Source organism: Tursiops truncatus, chromosome 5 (genome assembly GCF_011762595.2).
Source record: "Tursiops truncatus isolate mTurTru1 chromosome 5, mTurTru1.mat.Y, whole genome shotgun sequence".
Classification (NCBI taxonomy): Eukaryota; Metazoa; Chordata; class Mammalia; order Artiodactyla; family Delphinidae; genus Tursiops; species Tursiops truncatus.
The window spans coordinates 119,379,982-119,404,262 of NC_047038.1; the positions used below are offsets into that span (position 1 = coordinate 119,379,982).

At 37.5% G+C, this 24,281-nt stretch overlaps 1 protein-coding gene across 2 annotated transcripts in view; it reads left to right on the top strand.

The window, feature by feature from the left end:
• Positions 1-24,281, top strand: part of PPP3CA (protein phosphatase 3 catalytic subunit alpha) — a 295,701-nt gene that overhangs the window by 241,856 nt on the left and 29,564 nt on the right. For both annotated transcript variants that reach the window (XM_019926474.3, XM_073805565.1), the window contains exons 8-10: positions 298-392; positions 18,453-18,578; positions 21,011-21,085. In XM_019926474.3, the coding sequence (XP_019782033.1) occupies positions 298-392; positions 18,453-18,578; positions 21,011-21,085 (296 nt within the window). The remainder of the gene's footprint in view (positions 1-297; positions 393-18,452; positions 18,579-21,010; positions 21,086-24,281) is intronic.

Consider the following 24,281-nt stretch of genomic DNA (forward strand, 5'->3'; position numbering starts at 1 on the left):
TTCAACATGGAAATGAATTCTGATTTTTCACTGAATTCCACTCTCTCCCAGGTCTGCTAAACTTAGAAAAGACCTATTTTGAAATTGTACATATGACTGTGCGTCTCCATTGTCACCCTCAAAATGAATTGATGTCTGTGTATAACAGACTTCAGAGAGAAAATTTTTAGTGCCTCCATAATTGAATTCTCTTTGAATAGTAAAACTTAACTTTAATTTTCTATTTCTAAATGTCTATTTTGATATCATCTTTTTTCCATACTTAGCCTTGTTTTGACTTGTATTTATTGTTTTTAGGTACCGCATGTACAGGAAAAGCCAAACAACAGGCTTCCCTTCTCTCATTACAATTTTTTCAGCACCAAATTACTTAGATGTATACAATAACAAAGGTGAGTGTTTTCAAATCCCTCTTGGAGTTTTGTATAGTATGTGTAATAACTAAGTTCTCTTTTGGTCTGGTTTTAATTAAGCATTTTTAGTCATTCTTTTTCTCCTTACTTTTTCATTTATTGTTTGATGCAGATTTTGTGATTATCTTCAAAGTTCCAGATTCAGTTGGTCAGAGGTGGGAGCCCAGGCACTGTTATTTTTTAATTGTTCTCTAGGAGATTCTAATGTAAAGTAGGGTTGACAGCTACTGCTATGATAGGTATAGGCTTTAAAAGAAAGAATAATTGAGAGAAATCCAAAATCATGCTTCTTAAGAAGGATGGGGATTTAAATAAGAATAGTGTGACTGCACATGTAAAGGATTGTGAAAAATAAGCAGAAAGAAGCTATAGCTTGAAATTCAAATTCAGATTTCATCTGTTGAGCACCTACCATGAGTCAGACCTTGTGATACGTATGTATTCATTTATTTTTAAAAAATTGAATTAAACTTTAAAATAAATATCATTTGCCTCCCAGAGTGAGTCTCTATGGTAACTGCCTTGCCCAAGGTCACTCAGTTAGGTAGTGATGAACTGGCATCAAACCGACATCATCTGGTCCAGCATCCTGTACTTTCTTTCTGCAACGCTGTACCTGTGGCCCAAAAGAGACCAGGAAAGGAGAGGGCATTATTTACTGACTAGAGAAGAGAGGGGGAGTGGGGGTCACATTGTTTTCTTTCATAAAGGTAATCTCTTTATGAAAGGAAATGATGTGAGGTTTTAGAGGTGTGGCAGAATGAATGAGAAAGTGTGAAACAGTCATTAACCCTCCTTGGCATTGGTCCGGATAGTATATATGCAGCATTTCTGAGTGTGGCTTTCTGAGATTAAGAGAAATGAAACAGAAAGAAACCAATCAAGTAATACATGTGAGGCCAAATACAGGCCAGGAGAGGCAGGAAAAGGCAGCCTTATCTCTGAGCCAGTCTGAAAACTCCTGGAATTGGGAGCCTTTCCCATGCCTCTGCGAGTTGTGAGAGGCAGCTTCCTGTCCTAGGCTGGTGTCCAGGATGCCTTCCCAGGCACCTGCTTGCTGTCCTCCGTCCTTATGAATCGGTTGTTACCTTCGTTTCAAGCCTGCATTCCACTTTCCCCTTGGGAAGTGGGTCTCTCCCTTTGCCTGTACCCTGATCTCCTGCTTCGCACTTTCCCACCTCCTGCTGAGGCCTGGATACTGAGGCCTGTACCTTCTGGATCTGTCAGGGATCCTGCTCCAAAGGGCAAACCACATGTCACACTTTCCAATCACTACCTCTCCCCAGAGGAATCTGCGCTGTCCTACAGATAAAGTTTCTGACTGTCCAACCCCTGTCCCCATGACTCAGAGAGTGACCCCTGCTGGCTGGAGTTTGCTCTAGCTGCACAGTCTGTTTCGTTGCCATTTTGACTCTGGGGGACCCTCCCCTGTGGCCTTGGGGCATGGTTGTCGGTAGGCACAAAGAGTTTCTGCCACAACCACGGATGGCAGCATGTGAGGGATAGTTGTCCCCCTTTTCTTATTGCCTAGTTCCTAGAAAAGAACCTGCCCTTGGTTCTCTGTGGCAAGAAGCATGCAAAATCAAGTAAAACATGTTCTCTGCATATCAAGTGCTTATCAACTAGTTGACAGAGCGAGACATCCGGATGATTTCATGAAAATGTAAGACGGTGTCATGAAGTAAAACCAAGAGAGTCAAACACTAAGTACATTCGACAAGGGGTGATTTTTCTAGAATGGTCAGAGAAGGTCTTATTTCAGATAAAATATGATCTGGACATGGAAGAATGGTTAACGTTTGATTAGAAAGAGGAAAAAATAAAGTCAAGGCCAGTGTTTTTGTAACTTTCTTATTTTTAAGCAGCAAAGACTTTTTTTTTTTCCGTCTCCAAACAGAATCTCAATCTTGAAGCCTCTTGTGTAAAATCAATAAGAAGTAGTTCCCTTTCGTTGGATAAGGCTTCTCCATCTTGTCCCCAAAATTCCCCTTGGTACCTACAAGAAATGCAAGAACTCAGTAGGTTGTTTTGCATGTCCCACCGTGATCCTGTTATTTACCAAAAGTATATAATTTATGAGCCCTTATGTTTTTGTTGTTTTATGGCATTAAACTTTTTTTCTGTTACACCTAGTGAAGGCAGTGCCCAAATGAATAATTTTCTTGACAGAGACTGATTACTAAGTAGCATGTACTATACTTACAAGTTTTTTAAAAATTTAAAAAAAACCCTCGAAACAGGAAAAAAAAAAAAAACGGAAAGAGAAAGAGAATTGAGATTTTAACTCCATGAAAACAGGTCTAGCCTTTTTCCATCCATCACAATGCTAGGCAATGCAGTTTTGCTTGAGACCAATAGAGATTTCTTGAATAAGATGTGCATTGCTTCTTTGTCTGTGGTTCTGATTTAACAAGGCAGGAACTTAAAAGGCAATAGACATCAGTGCATTGCTATCTTTGAGGTTCTGTGCTTCTTTCACTCTGCCTTTAGGGCGGATCACAATCTCTCGGGGAGGGGATAGAAGCATTTCATTTTGGGAACCTTTTCATAAAAGAAAAAAATTCTCCTGAGAGAAGAAGATAAACTGATAGGAAGAAGAAAGATATATTCTTCAGTTTGAGCACAATTTCAAAAGACTTTTGTGTAAAATCTCTGAAGCACTTTCAAGCTATTACACTAGCACTGTGTACAGTATGTGGGACTGGGAGTTCACTGCTGAAGGGAGGATGACTGTATTAGAATAAAATAAATGTTAACGAGAACTTTAAAAGCCAGTGCAATAAAACTGGTTGCAAGCACCTTCAAAGCACAATCAGTGGAAAGAAACAGCCATGAAGACTCTCTGAGTTAACCATTTGATTCTTAGAAAACAGATGACCATCAAGGCCTCTGGGATTATAACCTAGTAGTTAGACTGTGATTTGATTTTTAAAATTCCTGCGAATTAAAGAAGCAGTAATAGCTCTCTGGCAAAATGAAAGAAAAAGAAAAAAAATAGATTTATTCTGCCATCTTGTTTTTTAATTGAAGTATATTTGATTTACAATGTTGTGTTAGTTTTAGGTGTACAGCAAAGTGATTCAGTTATACATTACATATGTATTCTTTTTCAGATTCTTTTCCCTTATAGGTTATTATAAAATATAAAATAATTATTATAAATTATTATAAAATATTGGTTAGAGTTCCCTGTGCTATACAGTAGGTCCTTGTTGCTTATCTATTATATATATATAGTAGTGTGTATCTGTTAATCCCAAACTCCTAATTTATCCCTCCCCCCTTCCCCCTTTAGTAATCATAAGTTTGTTTTCTACGTCTGTGAGTCTAGTCTGCTGTCTTAAAACCGATAATAGTCATGTGATCAGCTCCATGTTTAAATGTCCAGTCGTTCGGATTAGTAGTTCATACTTGCCTGCAATTAAAAGCAGCTTTCAGAACGCAGTGAGGACTGTACATGTCCCATCCCCTATGTCAATCCCCATATCCTATGTTAATCCATTCAGTTCTTATCCTTTCCAGTCTGCATTAACAGACAAACAACTTGCCCCTCTTCCTGCTTCGGTTTCCTCACTCTGACAAATCCTGCTTACTCCTGCAAGATGCCAGGGCCAAAGATGTAGCTCTGAATCCCAGCTCTGCCGTGAGACAACGAACTCATCTAAAATTATTGGCATACAGTGACATCTCTGTAAAATGAGAAAAAAAAATTTTTGTGTGAATAATAGATGAAATTACTTTGAAACAAAACGTTGTGCACTATTAAGATATTATCATCATTGAATATTTTGTATTGCTCGAATTATGCCATGTGTCTGTGTGGGGCTTCCCAGAAGCTGGCAGAATACTCTTCCTCTTCAGCTTCATAGTTATAATTTTACTTTATGGGTCAGTCTACCTTCGTGACCGATCTCTCTGCGTCCCTCTGCATGAACCCTTCACTTTAGCCAAATTGTTCTTCTGCTCATCGCGCTGAACAACTTTTGGCTTTCCTTTTCGCCACATCTTTGCCCACCCACTTCTTTTCATCTATATCTAGAACAATTGTCTTGCTCTTCTCTGCCCGTGTAAATGGACTGCACCCCCTCCAGTCTGTCTGTTGGTAGTTCTTCTCTTAATGCCTGTAATACGAATCATTTACTCTTCATCTGCAATACCAATCATTTGCCCTCGTACTTAGCATTTACTTTTGTTTCTAGTTAGCTTTTCCGTGCATTCCTATAACTTCCCAATCAGATAATAGTTTGAATCAGGGGCTTTTTGATACACATTGTAAAGCCAAGTAGCATGCCTTTTACATGGTAGGCAGCCAATACGTGCATTGATCAAAGCATTTTCTTTCTGGGAATTAATAGCAAGACAGTGCCCAAAAGTATCCTATTGGTGTTGACCCTCAGAGCTTTATCTGTCTTTAAATTACTGCTGTAACCAGTGTTGATTTCCCAGTTGGAGTTAAACATTTGCAGAGTGCTTAGCACCTTTGAATTGTTTTTCTCCTGTGACGCTGTAGCCCAAGGGAAAAGCGATTTCACAATTATCCAGATACACCAAACAGAAGAAAAATGCAGTAATGACACGTTGCTACTGCTGCTGCTGCTTCTTCTTCAAAATAATTTTCCATCTGTGAAAGTGACTTCAACCTCATCCACTCACCAACGTAACAAACCTTTATTGAGAACTTACTGTATACCAAGTACCATGTGAGGTGCTAAGGATATAAAATAAACAAGACAGACATGGTCTTTTTTCTAGTGGGGTTTATAATCTAGTAGTGTGATAGGCGTTAAAGAATTTCACCAATAATTATTTAAATATATTTGCAAAATCCTACAAAGAAAAGCACGGTATGAAAGCAGAATGGAAATAAGCTGGTGGCAACAAAAACAGCTTAACTGAGAAAGTGACATGTAAGCTCTCTTAGAGTGAAATCTCTCAGTGCAGGAAAACACAATGGCAGATGTGAACTCTGCTTTAAACAATTCGGTTTGGCCGAAAACTATAATAAACCTCTTTTTAAAAGTGTTTTAAACCTTGATGTAAACAGTTAAGTCCTTTGTCTCTCTAATGATTATAACTGTGCTTCAAAAAAATCTATAAAGTAAATTGTAGTAGGTTTCCATGTGGTGCTAGTTCTCCATGGTTCAGATGAGTCGTCATATGGATAGGTGAGAGGCTAGATGGATGGATGGATGCTACAGATGTAGAGAAATATAAACATGTATACCAGGGGTGTACAACTCAGTTCTAAGAAAATCTACTGACAGTAAAATTAAGTAATTAAGTAAAAGGTATTAAATGAAATGTATTTTGGAGTTGAGAGGAAAATCTAAATGACAACCAAACTAATACAGTGATCAAGACCAAAGATTAAAATGACAACCAGGAAAGAAATCAATTCAATGTTAAAGTAAGTTAAGGAAGAGAAGTTGAAAATCAGCTTTCAAGGATGGACAGGAAAAGCATTGTTTACAAGAATTTTGAGATTTTTTTTTTTTTGCAAAAGTCTGTGCTTTTTGATAGAAAAAAACATATTATGATGTTTTGGACTTTTAAACTAGACAACTTGATAGATTTACTTATAAAAAGCATTTTAGTCTTACCAAAACTTGCAATTTCAACATCCTCAAATATTTCCCAATCAAAAAGTAGACAGGGCCTTCAGGAAGGTACCATTTATAAATTAAAAGATAATGTCTGACTTGGCAGGAAAATACCATTGTAAGGGAGGGTTGAATTGTTAATATAGTGAACCCAGGTAGGAATCTGAGTGGCAGTTGTGATGTGAGCTCCAGGAGCAAATGCAGCATATCTGAAGCCAACTGGCCTTGAAGCCCGACCTTCCAGCAGGAGCTCTCAGCGCTCGGTGACACACCATTGACACAGCATGGTGTTGCCAGGCCTTACAATCTCATTCCCTGCTGCACTGCAGTCCTTTCACACTGGGAGCTTGTTTCACCGTTCAGGAATAACTTCCACAAACTTAGAGATAACTGGAACCTGCCAGGTTCAGGAGCCAAATAGAACCAGCTAGATTCCATCTTTGTCCTGTGTGGAGGAGGGAAAGGGGCAGGGGGAGTCTCTGGAAGGGAGGAGCATCACTGCCCAGGCAACCCTGAGTAGCACCTCTGCCTCTTTCTCTACAGCATGTGTAAAAGTTTACTTCCCTGGGAAGACACCCACGTTTTATAACAAGGGGCCATTTCCGTAGAGTCTGAGGCCTGTCTTCAGCATGGGCATCACCTTTCTCATTAACATATCCCTTTTTAAAGCATTTTTGGGGTATTTGCAACCATAGCCATAAATATGATCACTAGTTGCTTTACAAATTGGATAAAATTAATCTAGAGACTTTGCCCAATGGCAAAGTGTTCCCAACCCTTACTTTATTCCTCTATCATCTCAAATCTAAAGGTCTTCTTAATTGCTCTTGAGCAGCTGTGGCCAGTTCACTTATTTCAACATAGAAAATGTAGATACTTAATCTTTCACTTCAGATTGTATTTACATTTAGATAAACTATAAAAATACCATCTATGGACTGAATGTCTGTGTTCCTCCTCCCCCCAAATTCATTATGTTGAGACTCTAACCCCCGATGTGATGTATTTCGAGGTGCCACCTTTGGGAAATAATTACTGTTAGATTAGGTCATGGCTGGGGCATTGTGATGGGATTAATTATAAAGATAGAAGGAAACAGAGGCTCTCTCTGCATGCACCAAGGAAGGCTATGTGAGGACAAGACCAGCCAGAGGGCCCTCACCAAGAACCTGACCCTGCTGGCACTCTGATCTGGATGTCCAGCCTCCAGAACTGTGAGAAATAAATGTTTGTTGTTTAAGTCAAAAACAAAAAAAAGAAAGAAAATGTAAATACATATTCATGGTAGCATTTTGTTATTTGACATTTGCTAACAAATGCTAAAGCAAAAGCAAACAATAAGGAAGATACACCCCCATGAAAAAAGAGTCATTTCTTTACTTATTTGATAAACATTTTTATTTTTTAGCCCAATGAGTATTGGTAGAATTACACACACCAGGAAGATAATTTCTTAATAATGGTTATTAAACCTAGGACAATCTACCAAGGAGTAGTATGGAATATAAGAATCTATGAAGGAGCCAAGCAGAAACCATGAACAAAACTCTTAGTATTAACTCCTTTTATTATCAGTATGAGATGGTAAAGAAGAAATTTAGGTAGACTTTTAAAGGTAAAGAGAACTTGAAGTTAGAAGGTTTTGATTGGTTTTCAGAGAAATCTCCTCTCTGAGATAAATGGATAAAATTAACTGCAGAGAGGTTTCAGTAGAATGTCCCCTTTATGCTGCCTTTTATAACCAGGATTCTTCAATATGTGCAATTCATCAGTGGTTGTGATTTCCTATACCTATAACAATAATAATAACTAATATTTATTGAGCATTTACCATTGCCAGACAGTGCTCTACATTTCCATTCCATGAATAAATGCATTTAATCTTTCAAGCACTCAATGAACTACATTATAATCTTGATTTTATTGATGAAAAACCGGACACAGAGGAGTTACATACTTTTCCCAAAGTTCATGCAAGCTGGTCAGGGAATGGCACTGAGATCGAAGCTCAGCAGTCTGACTCCAGGGCCCACGGGTTACCCTCCTTCTGTGCTCTTGTGCATCAGCTTTGTTATGTGAAAGCTTTCAGGGCAGCGTTTGCACTGATCCCCTATTCAGCTCAGGGGTTCATTGTGTTTAGGTGACTAGTTTTCAAGAAGAAAGGAAAAGCTTTTGAAATGAAGAGTCATTTGTTATCACTTTTAAATTACATGAGTGTTTTACATCCAAATACATACATTATTAAAAGATTAGAGTATCTTTTGTACTAGTCTGAAATAAATGTCTCCCTTGAAAAGATATCCCCCAAAGCACTTATGCTTTTGCTTTTGTTTATTCAGCTCTGCTGTGAAAGTGTCATTGCTGGAGGCCGCTTTCTAAATAGATTAGTTTTACTCCAGTAATCACCTTGCTTACATTTAAACATTTAATTAATGGGACAGAAGGTGAAATAGAAAACCTATCAAGATTGAATATTTAGGGATTACTTTCCCTATATATTTTAATTGAATTAAGCTACGTATAATCTATGTATCTTTACTCTAACAAATGGCCTTGATTTCTTTTTTGTTTTTACATCTTTATTGGAGTATAATTGCTTTACAATGGTGTGTTAGTTTCTGCTTTATGACGAAGTGAATCAGTTATACATATGTTCCCATATCTCTTCCCTCTTGCGTCTCCCTCCCTCCCACCCTCCCTATCGCACCCCTCCAGGCGGTCACAAAGCACCGAGCTGATGTCCCTGTGCTATGTGGCTGCTTCCCACTAGCTATCTACCTTACGTTTGGTAGTGTATATATGCCCATGCCTCTCCCTCGCTTTGTCACAGCTTGATTTCTTAACCATCACCACTACAGGATTGTAAATTTCAGCAGTTAAGTAATTGTGGAGCTTCAACAAAATAAGTACTCTATGGCAGTGGGTGCGATAATCCTCGCTTTTCACAAAGCTCTGCCCATAAAATCAGATCTCAGTGTTCTGTGAACCCTTCCTTGGGGATGAAGACAGGACCTCTAGCAACCCGAGTCCTCCATCCAGATTCCTTGTCAGTGCTCTTCTGCTGCCCCTTGGACGGGACCATTTAAGGCTTACATCTTGTGTTACATTCCATTTTCTGACAGATGGTTAGAGAATTCTTACCCTGGACTGAAACCAACTTCTCTAGAAATCTAATTGTCAATAAGGCATTTAACAGGAGGAAAAACAAGAAATATATATTTATTTGTGTGTGTGTGTGTGTTTGTATATATGTATGTGTATATACATATATACACACACACATAACATATATGAAACGTTAAAGATGTGAATCAGTGGATTATCCCTTGCTATTCATTATCTAGAGGTTCTAGACCTGCAAGACACTCAGTGACATTACTTCCACGAAAAGAAGTAGATATCAAGTGTATAGGCTTATATTAACTCAGTGCCAAGGATATCTTGGAGATAGCAACCTAGAACCATTGCAAGCTGCAGCTTAAGGCTTGATACCAAGTACAAGGTGAAAGAGCATACAGACACTGAAACAGATACAGATACAGGCACTACTTTTCAAAGTACCTCCCACCGAGGTACACTTACCCTTGTTATGCATTTGGAGCTGATAAGTATCAGCTGTATTGAATGAGAGCCAGTGTTTCCTATGTCCATGCCATCTCCCCCAGTAGCTTAAAGCTTCAGGTAAATCTTTCTCATTTAGTCTAGGGTTGATTAAGCCTTATTTTAACATTATAATTGTATAGATTAGAACTTAAAGGAATGTACCAGCTCAAACTGATAAGGAACTCAAAACTGCCGATGACTCCTTGTTGACTTAGCAAAAAATATTTAATGGTAGAAATTCAAATTCTCTTTGTGAAATTGTAATGTTAGAAATGATTCACAGTGTTTGACTGGACTTGGGCTAATCCCAAGGATCAATTTTTGGCCCAAATTCTCTGGATCCTAGTATGTCGATGTGACACACTAAGTGGGAATTGTAAAATGGCAAAACTATTAAAAATAGATAGCCATTCTTTCCTCAAGGAATTTGAAACTGAGTCATGATACTTTATATTTTTCAGGTGCCAAAATTTTATCTGATTGTATATATTATAAATATTAATCCCATATATTATTTTATTTGATCTTCATATTTTGAAGATGACCTAATTATTCCTATTTTACAAGTTTGAAAGGTACGACTCAAATAAGGAGAAATGTTTGCCAAAGCTCACATAGTTACTATGTGACAGAGACAATATTATTTCCACTCTTATCTATTTTAGAATCTTACAATTTCAAAACAGAGTTTAGCCTCTGAAGTGACATATTACCTTTTTCCCAAATTCTTTCAAGCACCCTTCAGACTTCTGTTCATATGTGGTTAGTTACATTTTTAGTGTCCTGACAAGTTACATGTTTTATGTTTTTAAATTTTTCTTTATTTTCTCTTTTTTTTGCCTGCCTGCCTTCTTTCTTTCCTTCCTCTCTTTCTCCATCTTGTCTTTCTTTTCTCTATTTCCTTTCATTAGATCTTTTCTTCAGCCAACACTGTTGAGCATCAACCATGTGCCAGGTATGGTACAAAGCACAATAAAAGAAAAAAGAAGAGAGATCTATGCCTTCCTCATTCCTTCTATCATCTGCCTTCCACTTACTTTACTCAAAATTCTGTGTTTGAATAATACCTGATTCAGAATTTACTAATGCAGTATTAAGAAGGGAAACACATAACACACACTCATGCATACATACGCGCGCACACACACACACACACACACACACACATAACCATAAGATTGGCTCAGGTAATAGATATATCTAGTACAGTCACCTTCCTTCATGTAAGATAATATCATCCACATTTATGTAGGAGACTTGTGACAAAGTTAAAGAAGGTGTTATAGGTGCCATGAAAGAGGCATGTACAAGGTAAGAGGAGGAACAAGGGTTAGATGTGGGCGTGAAAGGATTATATACAGAAACACGTGAAACACACACACGTGTATTTCAATAAGTACAAAATCAGCTCATACCTTCAAGAAAATTATATTTAACTACTGTTTGTATCCAGTAATACTAAGATATTTCAGGTTGGTTGAAATTCAGTCATTATGTAGAAGTTACTGAGCATGTGCCTGTGAAATACACTCTGATAAGTACTGAATTGAGCAATTTAAACATTAAATTTCTCAAGAAACCCATACTGAAAAATATCATTATGACAGAATTACCTAAAAATTACCTATAAATTGAAGACTTGAAATCCGTCTTCATAAATGCCTTGAACACTTACTTTGAGCCTAACCTTATGAGCCATAGAGTAAAAGTGAGTTACAAGTGTAGCCCTTGCTCACCAAATACAGTAACCCTCATGAATTGGTAAATTTCCTTTGACCTAGGTCATGCCCTTTACTTAGGTCACTAATAATAAAAAAAGGAATCTTCTTAAAACAGAATCCATCAGGCAAGTATAGGACATTGAGAAGAAAAAACAGGGAAACAGGAGTGAGAAGTCAAATTTCTAAATGGAAGGAATCGTAGAGATTGTGTTTATAGATGCTATAACGTGTACTACAATGACTATGCATATATGTGAATGTACATATATATCTTCTCAAGTTTTTAAACGAAACTTGTACCCTCCCCAAAGTAATCTTTATGGGAACATACAGATTTTTAAAAATCTCTAGCATCTCTCCCAGAGAGAAGACCCTTTCATGCAGCACACCAACATAATCTTAAAATTCTGCCAAAGGACATTATGCGTACATAGTCCTACCTCAAGAATTTTATCCATCAAACTATCATGTCTCCTTCTATGATGGTAGGACTTTGCCAAAAGAACACACTGATGCTACGTTTTCTACCAGGGTATCTGAGGGTGGAAGAATTGAAAGGAAAAGACATCCTGGGCCTATTATGCTTTTTTTTTTTTTGCGCTTTTTCTGGATGGCTTTCAGGGATTCTGAAGTGCCTTCATTTGCTTTCCTCTCATCTTTGTTTCTTTTCTGTCCCTCTGTCCCATCTTTTGAAGTGGGGAGTGGATTGTCAATTAGAGTTGAGATAAAAACGTTAGCAGAAGGGTGAAAAGAATAAAATTTATCATTTCCCTTCTTTTGAGCTCTTCTCTCCTCTATCTTAGAACTGCCCTAGTAGTGTTGAGAATGCCTGAGGTATGTAGGGAACATTACAGTTACTAATCTGAAGGCTTTCAGAAAAAGAGCTCTGTGTTCCTCTTAAAATCGACTTGGAATGTGTTGAACCCATGGTTCGGTGAGCTCGTCAATGCATCTTGCTAGCAATATTTTGATAACTTCTCTTAAACTGGAAGCTCTCTTTGACCTTTCTATTTTTGTCATTTACTGCCCTGTCATCAGCTTCCCTGCTGATGGCAGTTGTAAAGAAGATGCTGCGAAATGTTACCAAGTTTTTGTGAACTATTGGTTTTTGTGTCTCATCAAAATTTTAAATTTTAAAAAGTAGGAGAGACCCCTTTAATTTACAGATTTGGATATGGCCCAGCAATTTATGCATGGTTTGATAGACGGAGGATTGAATTAAGATCTCGATTCTATTCCTCGGGCTTCACTATATTCAGATGGCCTTGTGGTATCATTAGAAATAATAGAGGTCCAGTGCCCCTTCCCTGTTTCCTAGCAGGAGCAGTCTCTTTATCACTGATTTTTATATCTTTTACATAAGCATGATGGGACCAACTAATTGCATAATTTTGCAGCCATAATTTTGACATCAGAGAAAGAACTGGCATTCAGGTCTCCAGATTCATGGGGATTAATATTCTTTCTATTATACCAAGTTTCTTCTGGCTATCCTTCACCCCTGTGTGTGCAACAAAAGAGCATTTGTTTCTGTGCTGTCTGGTCTGCTCTGAACAATGGTTCATAACCTAAGGCCCGTATATATGTCATAATCCCTCTCAGGGCCTCTGATACAATTGGTAAAGGACATGAGGGCATATGTATTGCTAGCAGAATAGAGGAGTTCCTTGATGGTAGACTTTGTTCTTTTTTCCTCTCTCTATTTCTCAGACAAGGTCTCAGGAGGTGGTCTCGAGTGATTCTTGAAGTACAACCATTTGTATTATTTATATGCACTGGAGATAAACATCTTTCAAGTACTTCAGAGGAGAGCACCGTGTTAGGGCTCAGTTGAGTTCTGTAATTCCAGTGGCAGTCAGAGGAAGGTGGCAGGGGTGGAAGATGAAACGTTAACTGTGAATTTCGTGACGGAATATTTGGGACTGTTCTGGTTTAATGTTTTTCATGTATTTTTGCAACATATATATTTATTATGCAAAAAATCAAAATTCATACGTTATTAATGTAAGATTATTCGAGAAGTATATTTGCATGAGTATTTTATGTGGCTGAAGAAAAAAGAATATATATTATTGCACTTGCATTTTTAAATGAAAGCTATTTATTTACTTTAACATGTTTATTGGAGTATAATTGCTTTACAATGGTGTGTTAGTTTCTGCTTTATAACAAAGTGAATCAGCTATACACATACACGTGTCCCCATATCTCTTCCCTCTTGCATCTCCCTCCCTCCCACCCTTCCTATCCTACCCCTCCAGGCAGTCACAGAGCACGGAGCTGATCTCCCTGTGCTATGCGGCTGCTTCCCACTAGCTATCTACCTTACGTTTGGTCGTGTGTATATGTCCATGCCACTCTCTCACTTCGTCCCAGCTTGCCCTTCCCCCTCCCCATATCCTCAAGTCCATTCTCTAGTAGGTCTGTGTCTTAATTCCCATCTTGCTCCTGGGTTCTTCATGACCATTTTTTTTTTTTAGATTCCATATATATGTGTTAGCATACGGTATTTGTTTTTCTCTTTCTGACTTACTTCACTCTGTATGCCAGACTCTAGGTCCATCCACCTCACTACAAATAGCACAATTTTGTTTCTTTTTATGGCTGAGTAATATTCCATTGTATATATGTGCCACATCTTCTTTATCCATTCATCTGTCGATGGACACTTAGGTTGCTTCCATGTCCTGGCTATTTTAAATAGAGCTGTAATGAACACTGTGGTACATGACTCTTTTTGAATTATGGTTTTTTCAGGGTATATGCCCAGTAGTGGGATTGCTGGGTCGTATGGTAGTTCTATTTTTAGTTTTTTAAGGAACATCCATACTGTTCTCCATAGTGGCTGTATCAATTTACATTCCCACCAACAGTGCAAGAGGGTTCCCTTTTCTACACACCCTCTCCAGCATTTACTGTTTGTAGATTTTTTGACGATGGCCATTCTAACTGGTGTGAGGTGATACCTCATTGTAGTTTTGGTTTGTATTTCGCTAATGATTAATGATGTTGAGCATTCTTTTGTTTGTTTGTTGGCAATCTGTATACCTTCTTTGGAGAAATGTCTATTTAGGTCTTCTGCCCATTTTTGGATTGGGTTATTTGTTTTTTTGATATTGAGCTGCATGAGCTGCTTATAAATTTTGGAGATTAATCCTTTGTCAGTTGCTTCATTTGCAAATATTTTCTCCCATTCTGAGGGTTGTCTTTTCATCTTGTTTATGGTTTCCTTTGCTGTGCAAAAGTTTTGAAGTTTCATTAGGTCCCATTTGTTTATTTTTGTTTTTATAGAAAAATAAGAAAAAAGTTCTATTAATACCCTCTTAGAATTACTGAGAATATTCATCAGTCTTTGTGTTAATGATGAGATCTTTGCTGCAGAAGTTTGTGAACATCATTTGGGTCTGGAAGAGGTCGTATAAGTTATCTGGATAAACCCATGTAGTGAGGTGAGGTAATTTAGACATAGAGACATTAAGTGGCTGTGTGTCTTATAATTCATGACAGAATCCATCTCTCGGTCTCGGCGCCTGGCCTTCCAGTCCAGTGCTCCTTTTTTACAAAAAAAAGAATAAATGTGGAAGGGGAAGGGTGAGAATATTGTGGAATACTGGAAAGTTGAGGCACTTCAGATTCAAACCCAAACTGAAGTTTGCTGCTTCTCATGTGTGACCTTGGGCAAATAACCTCTCTGCTTATTTTGAAAATGCAAGTAAGAATCACTTTTGAGAGAGATTGCAAAGATTTGTGATTATAAAAGACCAAATATAGTTCCTGGTATAGAGCAGATGCTTAGAAAACGTAGCTGCTGTTAACTGGTATTATTTCTGCTGTTAATAAACAAAAATAAAATCTGTAAACAGTATCTGCTTTATCAGTAGGCACGCAGATAAATTAGGTTGAGCCAATGTTGAATGAACAAATGCTTTGTCTCACCAGCTACAAAACAGAGCTTCTGCTTATCTATTGTGGATAAGCCTTGTCCACACTTGTGAATGTGCATCCTATTTCACTTTTCTCAAACACGTATTTTGGCGAAAAGCTAAAACCTCTTTAATTATGAATACCATATTCAAAGTTAAATTAGTATAACAGCTGGGACTAGAATTCATACATTTATAATTTAGGAGAGAGAGAGGGAATGGTGGAAAGGGAATGGATTTGGTGTCAGTAGAAGCTGGGTTTGAATAGGAGTGATATCTTCCAGTTAGTTCCTGGTTGCGGTTGCATGATCCTAAGAAAGTCACTTCATTTCTTGACCTCAAATCCTTAGTTTATAACATGAGGGCAGTCACATCTGTTTCTCAGATTTGTAGTAAGGATTAAGTGACATATTATAGAAAGCCTCTCTCTTTCATCTGGGGTACTGTCAGTTATAACACTTACTTCTTCCTACTGTACCAACCTAACACTAATAAAAAGTGGGGGAGTGGACTTCGAGGAGAAATTACTCTTCAAAAAGATGACTTAGGACCTTAAGAGATCCTTTTGAAGATGGGAGGATCCATTTCTGCTAATAATATGCAGTATTCAAAAATGGTAAAGACCTTTTCCATGAAGCCGGTGCTCAGGGAGCAGTTAGCAAAAGCGGGAAGTACTTCACCTTTCCCATCTGGCAGATCCCAAGTATTGATATTGTAATTTGCCAGGAGTTTTTCATTTTGCATGTTTCTAATACTATGTGAATGTATCCTTAGGCCAAATGACATATCGCATAAATGATAGGATAATGCAAAGAAGAACAGGTTTACAGAAGTGTATGCGGGATTCAGCATTCCATGGGAAGAAGACAGTTAACTCCCTCCATATCAGTATGGATTGCATTATCTGTAATTCCTGTCCCCAAACCATCTGTGATTCTGTTCCGTGGAACTGGGTTGGTCAGCCTGAAATATGATTCAAAGGAAAAAACCTCACTGTTCTCAAGTATGATTTTTGTTAACTTCAAGCTGCTGAAAACATCCACTTTATTATTCAGCTGCAATATGATGTATGTAGTATGCAAATCACAGAAAACTATACATCCTTCCCATGCTCTGCACTGATCAACCCCACCGAGATTCTCTTAGTTCTGAGCCACACTTTAACAGTAGCATTGCTGCTGTGGAATACATCCAGAATAGGATAAGCAAGATGGGGGAAAGGCTCTAGCAGCGGTCTCATGTGAGGAAGGGTCAAAGGCATTAGGAAGAATTTTCTTGAAAAAGATTATAGGGAAAATACCAAGATGTATCCTTAACTTCTGAGCATCTGTGCTAAGAAGGTGGTATATGAAACATAAAGATAGAGAGCCTGCTGTATGGTACTTGTCCTTACGGCCGTAGGGAGACGTTGGATATATACATATACACTTAGAATAGCTGTGATCAAAATTGAATAATAAATGCAAATAGAGCTGTAAGTCAAGGGCTTTTGGAATTCAGAGGAGAGACATCCACCAGAGGAAATCAGAAAAGATTTCACAGAGGGGATAGTGTTTGGGCTGGGCACCGAAGGATGGGAAGAATTTGGAAATTCAGAGGTTTCTGAGAAAACATTCCAGGTGGAAGGAAAACGCAGAGTTATGAAAGCAATGTTATGTTAAAGATATCGATAAGTAGTTGAGTAAGATATTAGTGCAGACATTCATGCAAAGCTCAAACCCAGTAAACTCCCAGGAGCTCTTCAAAAATATATATTTTTTAAGGGATATCTTTATGCATAGCAATCACATGCTATAACATCTTCCACATACAAAAGTCAGTCCAAAAATTAAAAAGTCATGAGATGATTAATTTTTCTATATTTTAAACCGCCAAACAAAACCAAGAAAAACTCATTTGACAGCATCTAGGATCTGTTCAATAGTTTCTGCTAATACAATGCTAATCATGCTATGATAGGATAATAACAGTAAAATCTTGCCAAAACTCAGCAAGGTACCGTGTGAGAGTATTGTTCTTAATATTTAAAGGACTGTCATTTAGAAACAGAAGTATACTTGATCTGTATTTTTCCAGAAGGCAGAACTAGGATCAGTAAGTAGTAAAGAAGGTTTAAATTCCCCCTGAGAATTTCCTACAACTTAAAATCGTCTATCTGTAGAGGAGATGACCCTATTAAAACAGGTAGCTTTTGCTTCATTGAAAGTATTCACAGACACCTGCTCACCCTATGTCCCGATTGCTATAGATGAGGTTCTGAACCTGGTTAGAAGTGAGACTAGCTATGCTGTTAACATCTCTGCAACCGTAACATCCCATGTGAGTGTGTGTCCAACCTACAGATACCAGGCAAAGCAGAGTGAAGCAGGCAGATTGATTTTCCCATTTTTGAGGATGGTGCATCCTTTTCAGAAGTCAAGGGTAGAGTCAACATCGGCATATTATTTAAGGCAGGATTCAGTCCAAACATTTTACTTTATTAAGTCAAGAGTGCAGTCTCATTTAAACTATTTTGTACAACTATTGTGAGTTGTACTGGAAAAACGTGTGCTTTAAAAACAATAGATATAAATTCTGTTCAAATATTTGAGGATATTATTAAATTATATCACACTAACTTAGCTATGCCACTTTTATTCGTGTCACCAGGTATTAAATAAGACTAACATGGGGGGCTTCCCTGGTGCGCAGTGGTTGAGAGTCCGCCTGCCGATGCAGGGGACACGGGTTTGTGCCCTGGTCCGGGAAGATCCCACATGCCACGGAGTGGCTGGGCCCGTGAGCCATGGCTGCTGAGCCTGCGCGTCCGGAGCCTGTGCTCTGCAACGGGAGAGGCCACAACAGTGAGAGGCCCACGAAAAAAAAGAAAAAGAAAACAAAAGACTAAAGTGTTCTTGGCTGCAAAAGAGCTTGATCCAATTCCTGACGTTTGATTAACTATCTTATATACATATTTGCCAAACTATAATGCCATTTCATGTATAGTATTTATACATTGTGCAGTTAGATACTACACTGAATGAAGTTTAAATCCGTAACTAAATAAACATTCGTGACCAATGAAGCTGTTTGCCTTGATGCTTTGGAACTTAAGTCAAATATATAGTTGAATTCTCTTGATCAACTCAAGCCATGTGTAGAAGCAGAAATATGTGCTTGTGAATCTAATGTCCTTCTTTTTGTTTTCTTCAGCTGCAGTATTGAAGTATGAGAACAATGTCATGAATATCAGGCAATTCAACTGTTCTCCTCATCCATACTGGCTTCCCAATTTCATGGATGTTTTCACTTGGTCCCTGCCATTTGTTGGGGAAAAAGGTATGTTGTGGAATCCTGAGATGTTCTTAATAAAATGGTATGGGAAGGAAGGAGAGGTAATGCGGCCTTTTTTACCATGAAACAGTCAGAAAGAGAAACACTTTGGCCTAACCAGTAAAACTCACAGGCTTCACCGTAGGAGCAGTGATTTGAAAGTATGTCACTGTATATGCCATTAACAATATGCAATGAGTGGAATTAAGGGGAAATAAAAGAGGAATATTAGGATAATTTATATAACCTCATTAGAATAATCCAACCCTTTAAAAAATAACAGATTCATAGTTTTGATTGGCTTCAAGCTATAATGGCTACCTTCTTTTCTTACCCCTTCGCATTATAATTCAAAAGTATAATTTTATTTTATAGACTACTGGTCAAACTAAAAGCTTGTGATAACCATGCTTTCCTCACATTTCTGATGTTAATAATAATCATTGTACGAAAGTGATTAATGGCTACAATATTTTGAAACACAACATGTACAATAACAAAAAAATAGTTCATTTAAAATATGGTGGCCATTAGTATAAGGTGAGACAAATTTACATTTAAAAAGTTGTTTATTAGCCTGCCCCAGGTTTACAGAAGAATTGGCCTTATCCTTCTTTCCTTCCTTCTCCCTTTATTTGGTTTTTATATTTTGACCTAAACCTCAGCAAAAATTCGGAGGAAAGGCCTGCACCCACTGAACTTGAGTTTTCAGTTCAGGAGGTTTAATGGTGATAATCTGGATCATTCCTCATGCAACATCTTGAGCATCACAGAGAAGGTGAATGTGTGCATTGTAATAAACATAAGAGCTTGCACGTGTTTCAGAAAAATGATGTCTTATGGGGGGATTTTAGAGAAAAGCTGTACATTCTTCTGAAATATTTGTTTGTTTATATTAATACATATGTGTAATATATTAATATGTGTAGTATTTATTTTCCTACAATGTATTTTTTCTTTAAATATTCTAAAAACAATTAAACCCGAGAATCTATGAATTGTCAGCAAAGAAGTCTTCCCTTCCAACAACAAAATAAGTCAAAAGTAAATTTTAATACTTTCTGATAAATGTTCCCAGTACTACTCCGTGTCACCACTTCCTCGCACCCATCAGATCGCAGCGTGGACACAGAAGCACTGAGAATCCTGACAACTACCCTTGAACACCCTTCATTTTGGTTGTTTCCATTAATTATTCAGATTTTGAACATCTGTTATAAAAGAATGTATTAATATATTCGTGTACATAATTTACGTTTTTTTCTTTTTTTTTTTAACTTTATATTTTATACTGGAGTATAGCCAATTAACAGTGTTGTGATAGTTCAGGTACACGGCGAAGGGACTCAGTCACACGTATGCATGTATCCATTCTCCCCCAAACTCCCCTCCCATCCAGGCTGCCACATAATATTGAGCAGAGTTCCCTGTGCTATACAGTAGGTCCTTGTTGGTTATCCATTTTAAATATAGCAATGTGTACATAATTTACTTTTGATAATTAAACTGAAGCTCTGAGTTAATGTTGGCTCCAGTGAAGTTTTACTCTTTATCATGTATCTTCAATGCTAGAAAAACACTGATTTTAAAAAGTAACTCTTGAAGAAATAGTGGACAGGCTTCTTTTCACATTCATGATAGAACCCAACCTAATTTTTTAAAACGTTCAATGCAAATAACATGTAACTTAGTGTAAAGTGTTGCAGTACTGATTTTCTGTGTATAATGCTTTTATACAGCCCTCTTATAATCTATTTACTCAAGTAAATTTCTTATTAAACTTACCTGAGCTTCATTTGTAAAACCTTTTTGAAAATGAAGCTTAATGTTGTATATGTGTATATATATGTGTATGTATATATATATCTCAACACAGTCATTTTTTAAAATCAATATTCTCACAACTACCTCAAATATATTAGTTCATAAATCATCAGTTTTTCTTAAACACAAAACCACATTTCTATCACTATTCTGGGTTCTCTGGGGGACTAAAAAATTTAAAAAAGAGATCTAGCATTCACTCGATCCCTATGAACATAAAGTTTATAATCTGGTCTAAATCTAGCAGCATCATTGTACAAATAAATAAAAATTCAAAAGTAACCATTTTCTCCTTCCTAGATTATAGTATATCCATATCCACATTTTTCTTTTGTCCACTGTCTATTGACCTATAGCTGGTAAATGTTACCATTAGATTTTGTAGGCATGAGCTAATAATTTTAAAAATATAAAGTCTGCATAGAAATACAAAGCCTGTTATCTTTTATGGTCTGAATTTTATAGAAACTACTTGCAGGAAATTCCATCTTCAATATAGGTAAGAATGTTATTGCTAAGCCTGGTCATTAACAGTGCCAGAGTCATAATTAAGGTTATAGTAGAAAATGTAGACTTTTTTTTCCTTTCTTTCTTTCTTTCCTTTTTCTCTTTAGTGACTGAGATGCTGGTAAATGTCCTCAACATCTGCTCAGATGATGAACTGGGGTCAGAGGAAGATGGATTTGATGGTAAGAGCCTTGAGCCTTTGTGCTAATGCTATTTGCCAAGTAATTACTTGGCGTCCCGTAGGTAACCCTAAGAATAAATTTCTAAGATTTAGATGTGTAAATCATAACATACTGCTGAGAATGAAAGATATTATTATATTTTCTAGTTGCTTTGAAAAAATGCAAGAAAAAACTTGAGAGAATTTTCCCCTTACCCTGAAAACATAGTTGAAGCTGTGAACTACTTTAATAAACATCTTTCGGTAGCTCACATTGCTAAGTGAGTTTTTTGGTTCTTTTAGTGAGGTTGTTTCTGTCAATTATTCAAATTTTGATGTCTATGATAAAAGAAGATACTTACACATTGGTGTATTGGTATTTATGTCAACCCCAATATTTTTTCATGCCTATAATAATCAATGAATAAGCTATGAGGTTTTTTATTGTTGTTTTTTAAGATACTATTTGGTATTCAGTTACCTTTGAAGAATACACTTTCTATAAAAGACAAAAGATTCATGAGGTGAATGAAGATAGAAAAAATGACTCTGGCTCTTACAAAAGGACCCCAAAATGAATGGAAATTTACAAAAAAAATGTAGTTGGAGGACGAAAGTGCAAAGTTCACTTCCATAAACATTTACTAAGTACCTGCTCTGCACAGGGCACTCGGGATTCCAAAATGCATTAAAGACCTAAGAAGAAGTTGCAGTCTGGTTAGAGAGACGGATGCGTAAACATTATAATATCAATAAAATAAGTAAAGGGGGAAGGTAGCAGTGGAAACTAGATATTGTGGCAAGTTTAAATTGATAAAATTTTTACCTTTAAAAACTGCACTTGGGTAAAATGAAGCAAGAATGTGGCCCTTTCCAAAAGTTACTATCTGAACAGCATGGTTTAATATTTACTTGGGCTTAATACAGGTCACATCTATGAATGCAGAATACCTAACTCTGTAGGCAAAAGTAAAATAAAAGTGTCCGTACACTCATGTAAATAGAGAGTATATGCTTAGGTAAATTTAAAGTGTACAATTATTCCTACCATCTCATGGTTTAAGTAAGAACTTACTTAAGTAAATATATTGATATATTTTAAAATATTCAGAAGCTCAGTGGGTAGTCTGTGCTTTATCCAGATTCTAGATGTTTCATATGTTATAGCCACAGTTTACCATCATTAACTTTTCCAGGGTAGTGATATCATTTAAGAGATGTTAATCTTCCTAGTGGAAGATTAGGAAGAGGCTATTTTTTCCTCAGGAAAGAATACTAATCTGGTAGAATCTAAATCTTAAAAGAATCTTAAATCTTAAAAGAATTAAAATCTTAAAAGAATACTAATCTGGTGGAATCTAAATCTTAAAAGTCAACAGACATTTTGCACGGCTTTCACTATGTTCCTGTTATTCCTCAAAAGAAAGATTAATTAGCATTAATGCAGTGATGCATCTCTGTTAATAGATCTCTGTTTTAGTCAGGTTTATTGACCAATAATTATAGTATAGACAACATATTAAATATACAACATATGGTATATTCAATAGAATAAGTAAACCTGCATATAACTGTAATTATGTTAACCCACTCATTCAGCAAATATATATTGAGTACCTACTGTGTGCTTCCAGGTCCTATAGCCAAAAGTATCTGCACATTTCAACAGTGCAAGTAGTATTACCAAGACCACCTCAGTGTTTACTTCACTTATAGTGAGTTCTCTTTATCCACCCATTCAGTCACTTACATGAAAGGATATATTTTGGAACTTCCTCTGCTTTAAAATTATTAGTTCCAGTCGATGTACTGTGCTCATCAGCAGTTGCTTTTAAGCTTGTTTATTCCAATGATAGGAGTGCATGTCCTTTTCAAGGCACTTGGAAGAATTTTTTCTTTCTAAGCAGACCAGTGAAATCTTACTACCATGCTTAAATCTTAGGTTAGTCCTGCAGAGAAACAGCAGGACTAAAATATGGGATTTTTCAGTTCAAATCTCACAAATTTACCCTCTAAGGAAAAAGAAGAAAAGAGAAGTAAAAGTTTTAATTAAAAAATATGTTTAGGGCTTCCCTGGTGGCGCAGTGGTTGGGGGTCCGCCTGCCGGTGCGGGGGGCACGGGTTCGTGCCCCAGTCCGGGAGGATCCCGCATGCCGCGGAGCGGCTGGGCCCGTGAGCCATGGCCGCTAAGCCTGTGCTCCGCAACGGGAGAGGCCGCAACGGTGAGAGGCCCGCGTACCGCAAAAAAAAAAAAAAAAAAAATGTTTAGGGCTTCCCTGGTGGCGCAGTGGTTGAGAGTCTGCCTGCCGATGCAGGGGACGCGGGTTCGTGCCCCGGTCCGGGAAGATCCCACATGCCGCGGAGCGGCTGGGCCCGTGAGCCATGGCCGCTGAGCCTGCGCGTCCGGAGCCTATGCTCCGCAACGGGAGAGGCCACAACAGTGAGAGGCCCGCGTACCGCAAAAAAAAAAAAAAAAATATATATATATATATATATGTTTAACTTAGAATATTATACATTTCAGAGTAAATCATCAGAAATGTTCTTTAGTGCTTTATTTTAACACGGCACAAAAATTATGGATTTCCTCAAAGGTACTCAAAGAACAACTTATAAATCTTCCCAGAACTCTTTAACTCTTTTTGGAACAATAGTTTATTGAGAACATATATTTAAGTTTTTTTTTTCCTTTTTGTGTGATATTATTTTCAACCTCAGGATAAAGGTTCCAGTTCTCCCACCCTGTTCCTCCTGCAGGCAGCCTGCAGAGTCTGTCTCTCTCTGGGGGCTGGCCCTCTGCTCTGCCTATCAGGCTCCTGGGCTTGTGGTTGGCTCCAGAGGTGAAAGCAGGAATCAGAAGACATCAAAGGACTTAATTAAAGCACTTCCTGCTCTTTCTAAAGGGGAGCCATCTCTTGATGAGTCCTTATCAAACCCTTCTCAATATTTTGCTTAGTATCCAACTTCAAGCTGCAAAATCCAAGGCAGTAATGGTGCCTTTACAGGCCATGCCTATCTGTGTATCTTATCCAGTTGACTTCTTTGTGTTTATAAAGTCTATTGCAGACAGAAATTCTCCTCCTATCCTTGAGGAGTATAGGTGTGGGATTAATTTTGCTTCTTTTCTATGTTCTGTCAGCTCCCCTTTACCACTTAACGGTGACAATGGCAGCAGCTAACACTTATGTGTTAGGCATCATTCTAAGTCATTTATATGT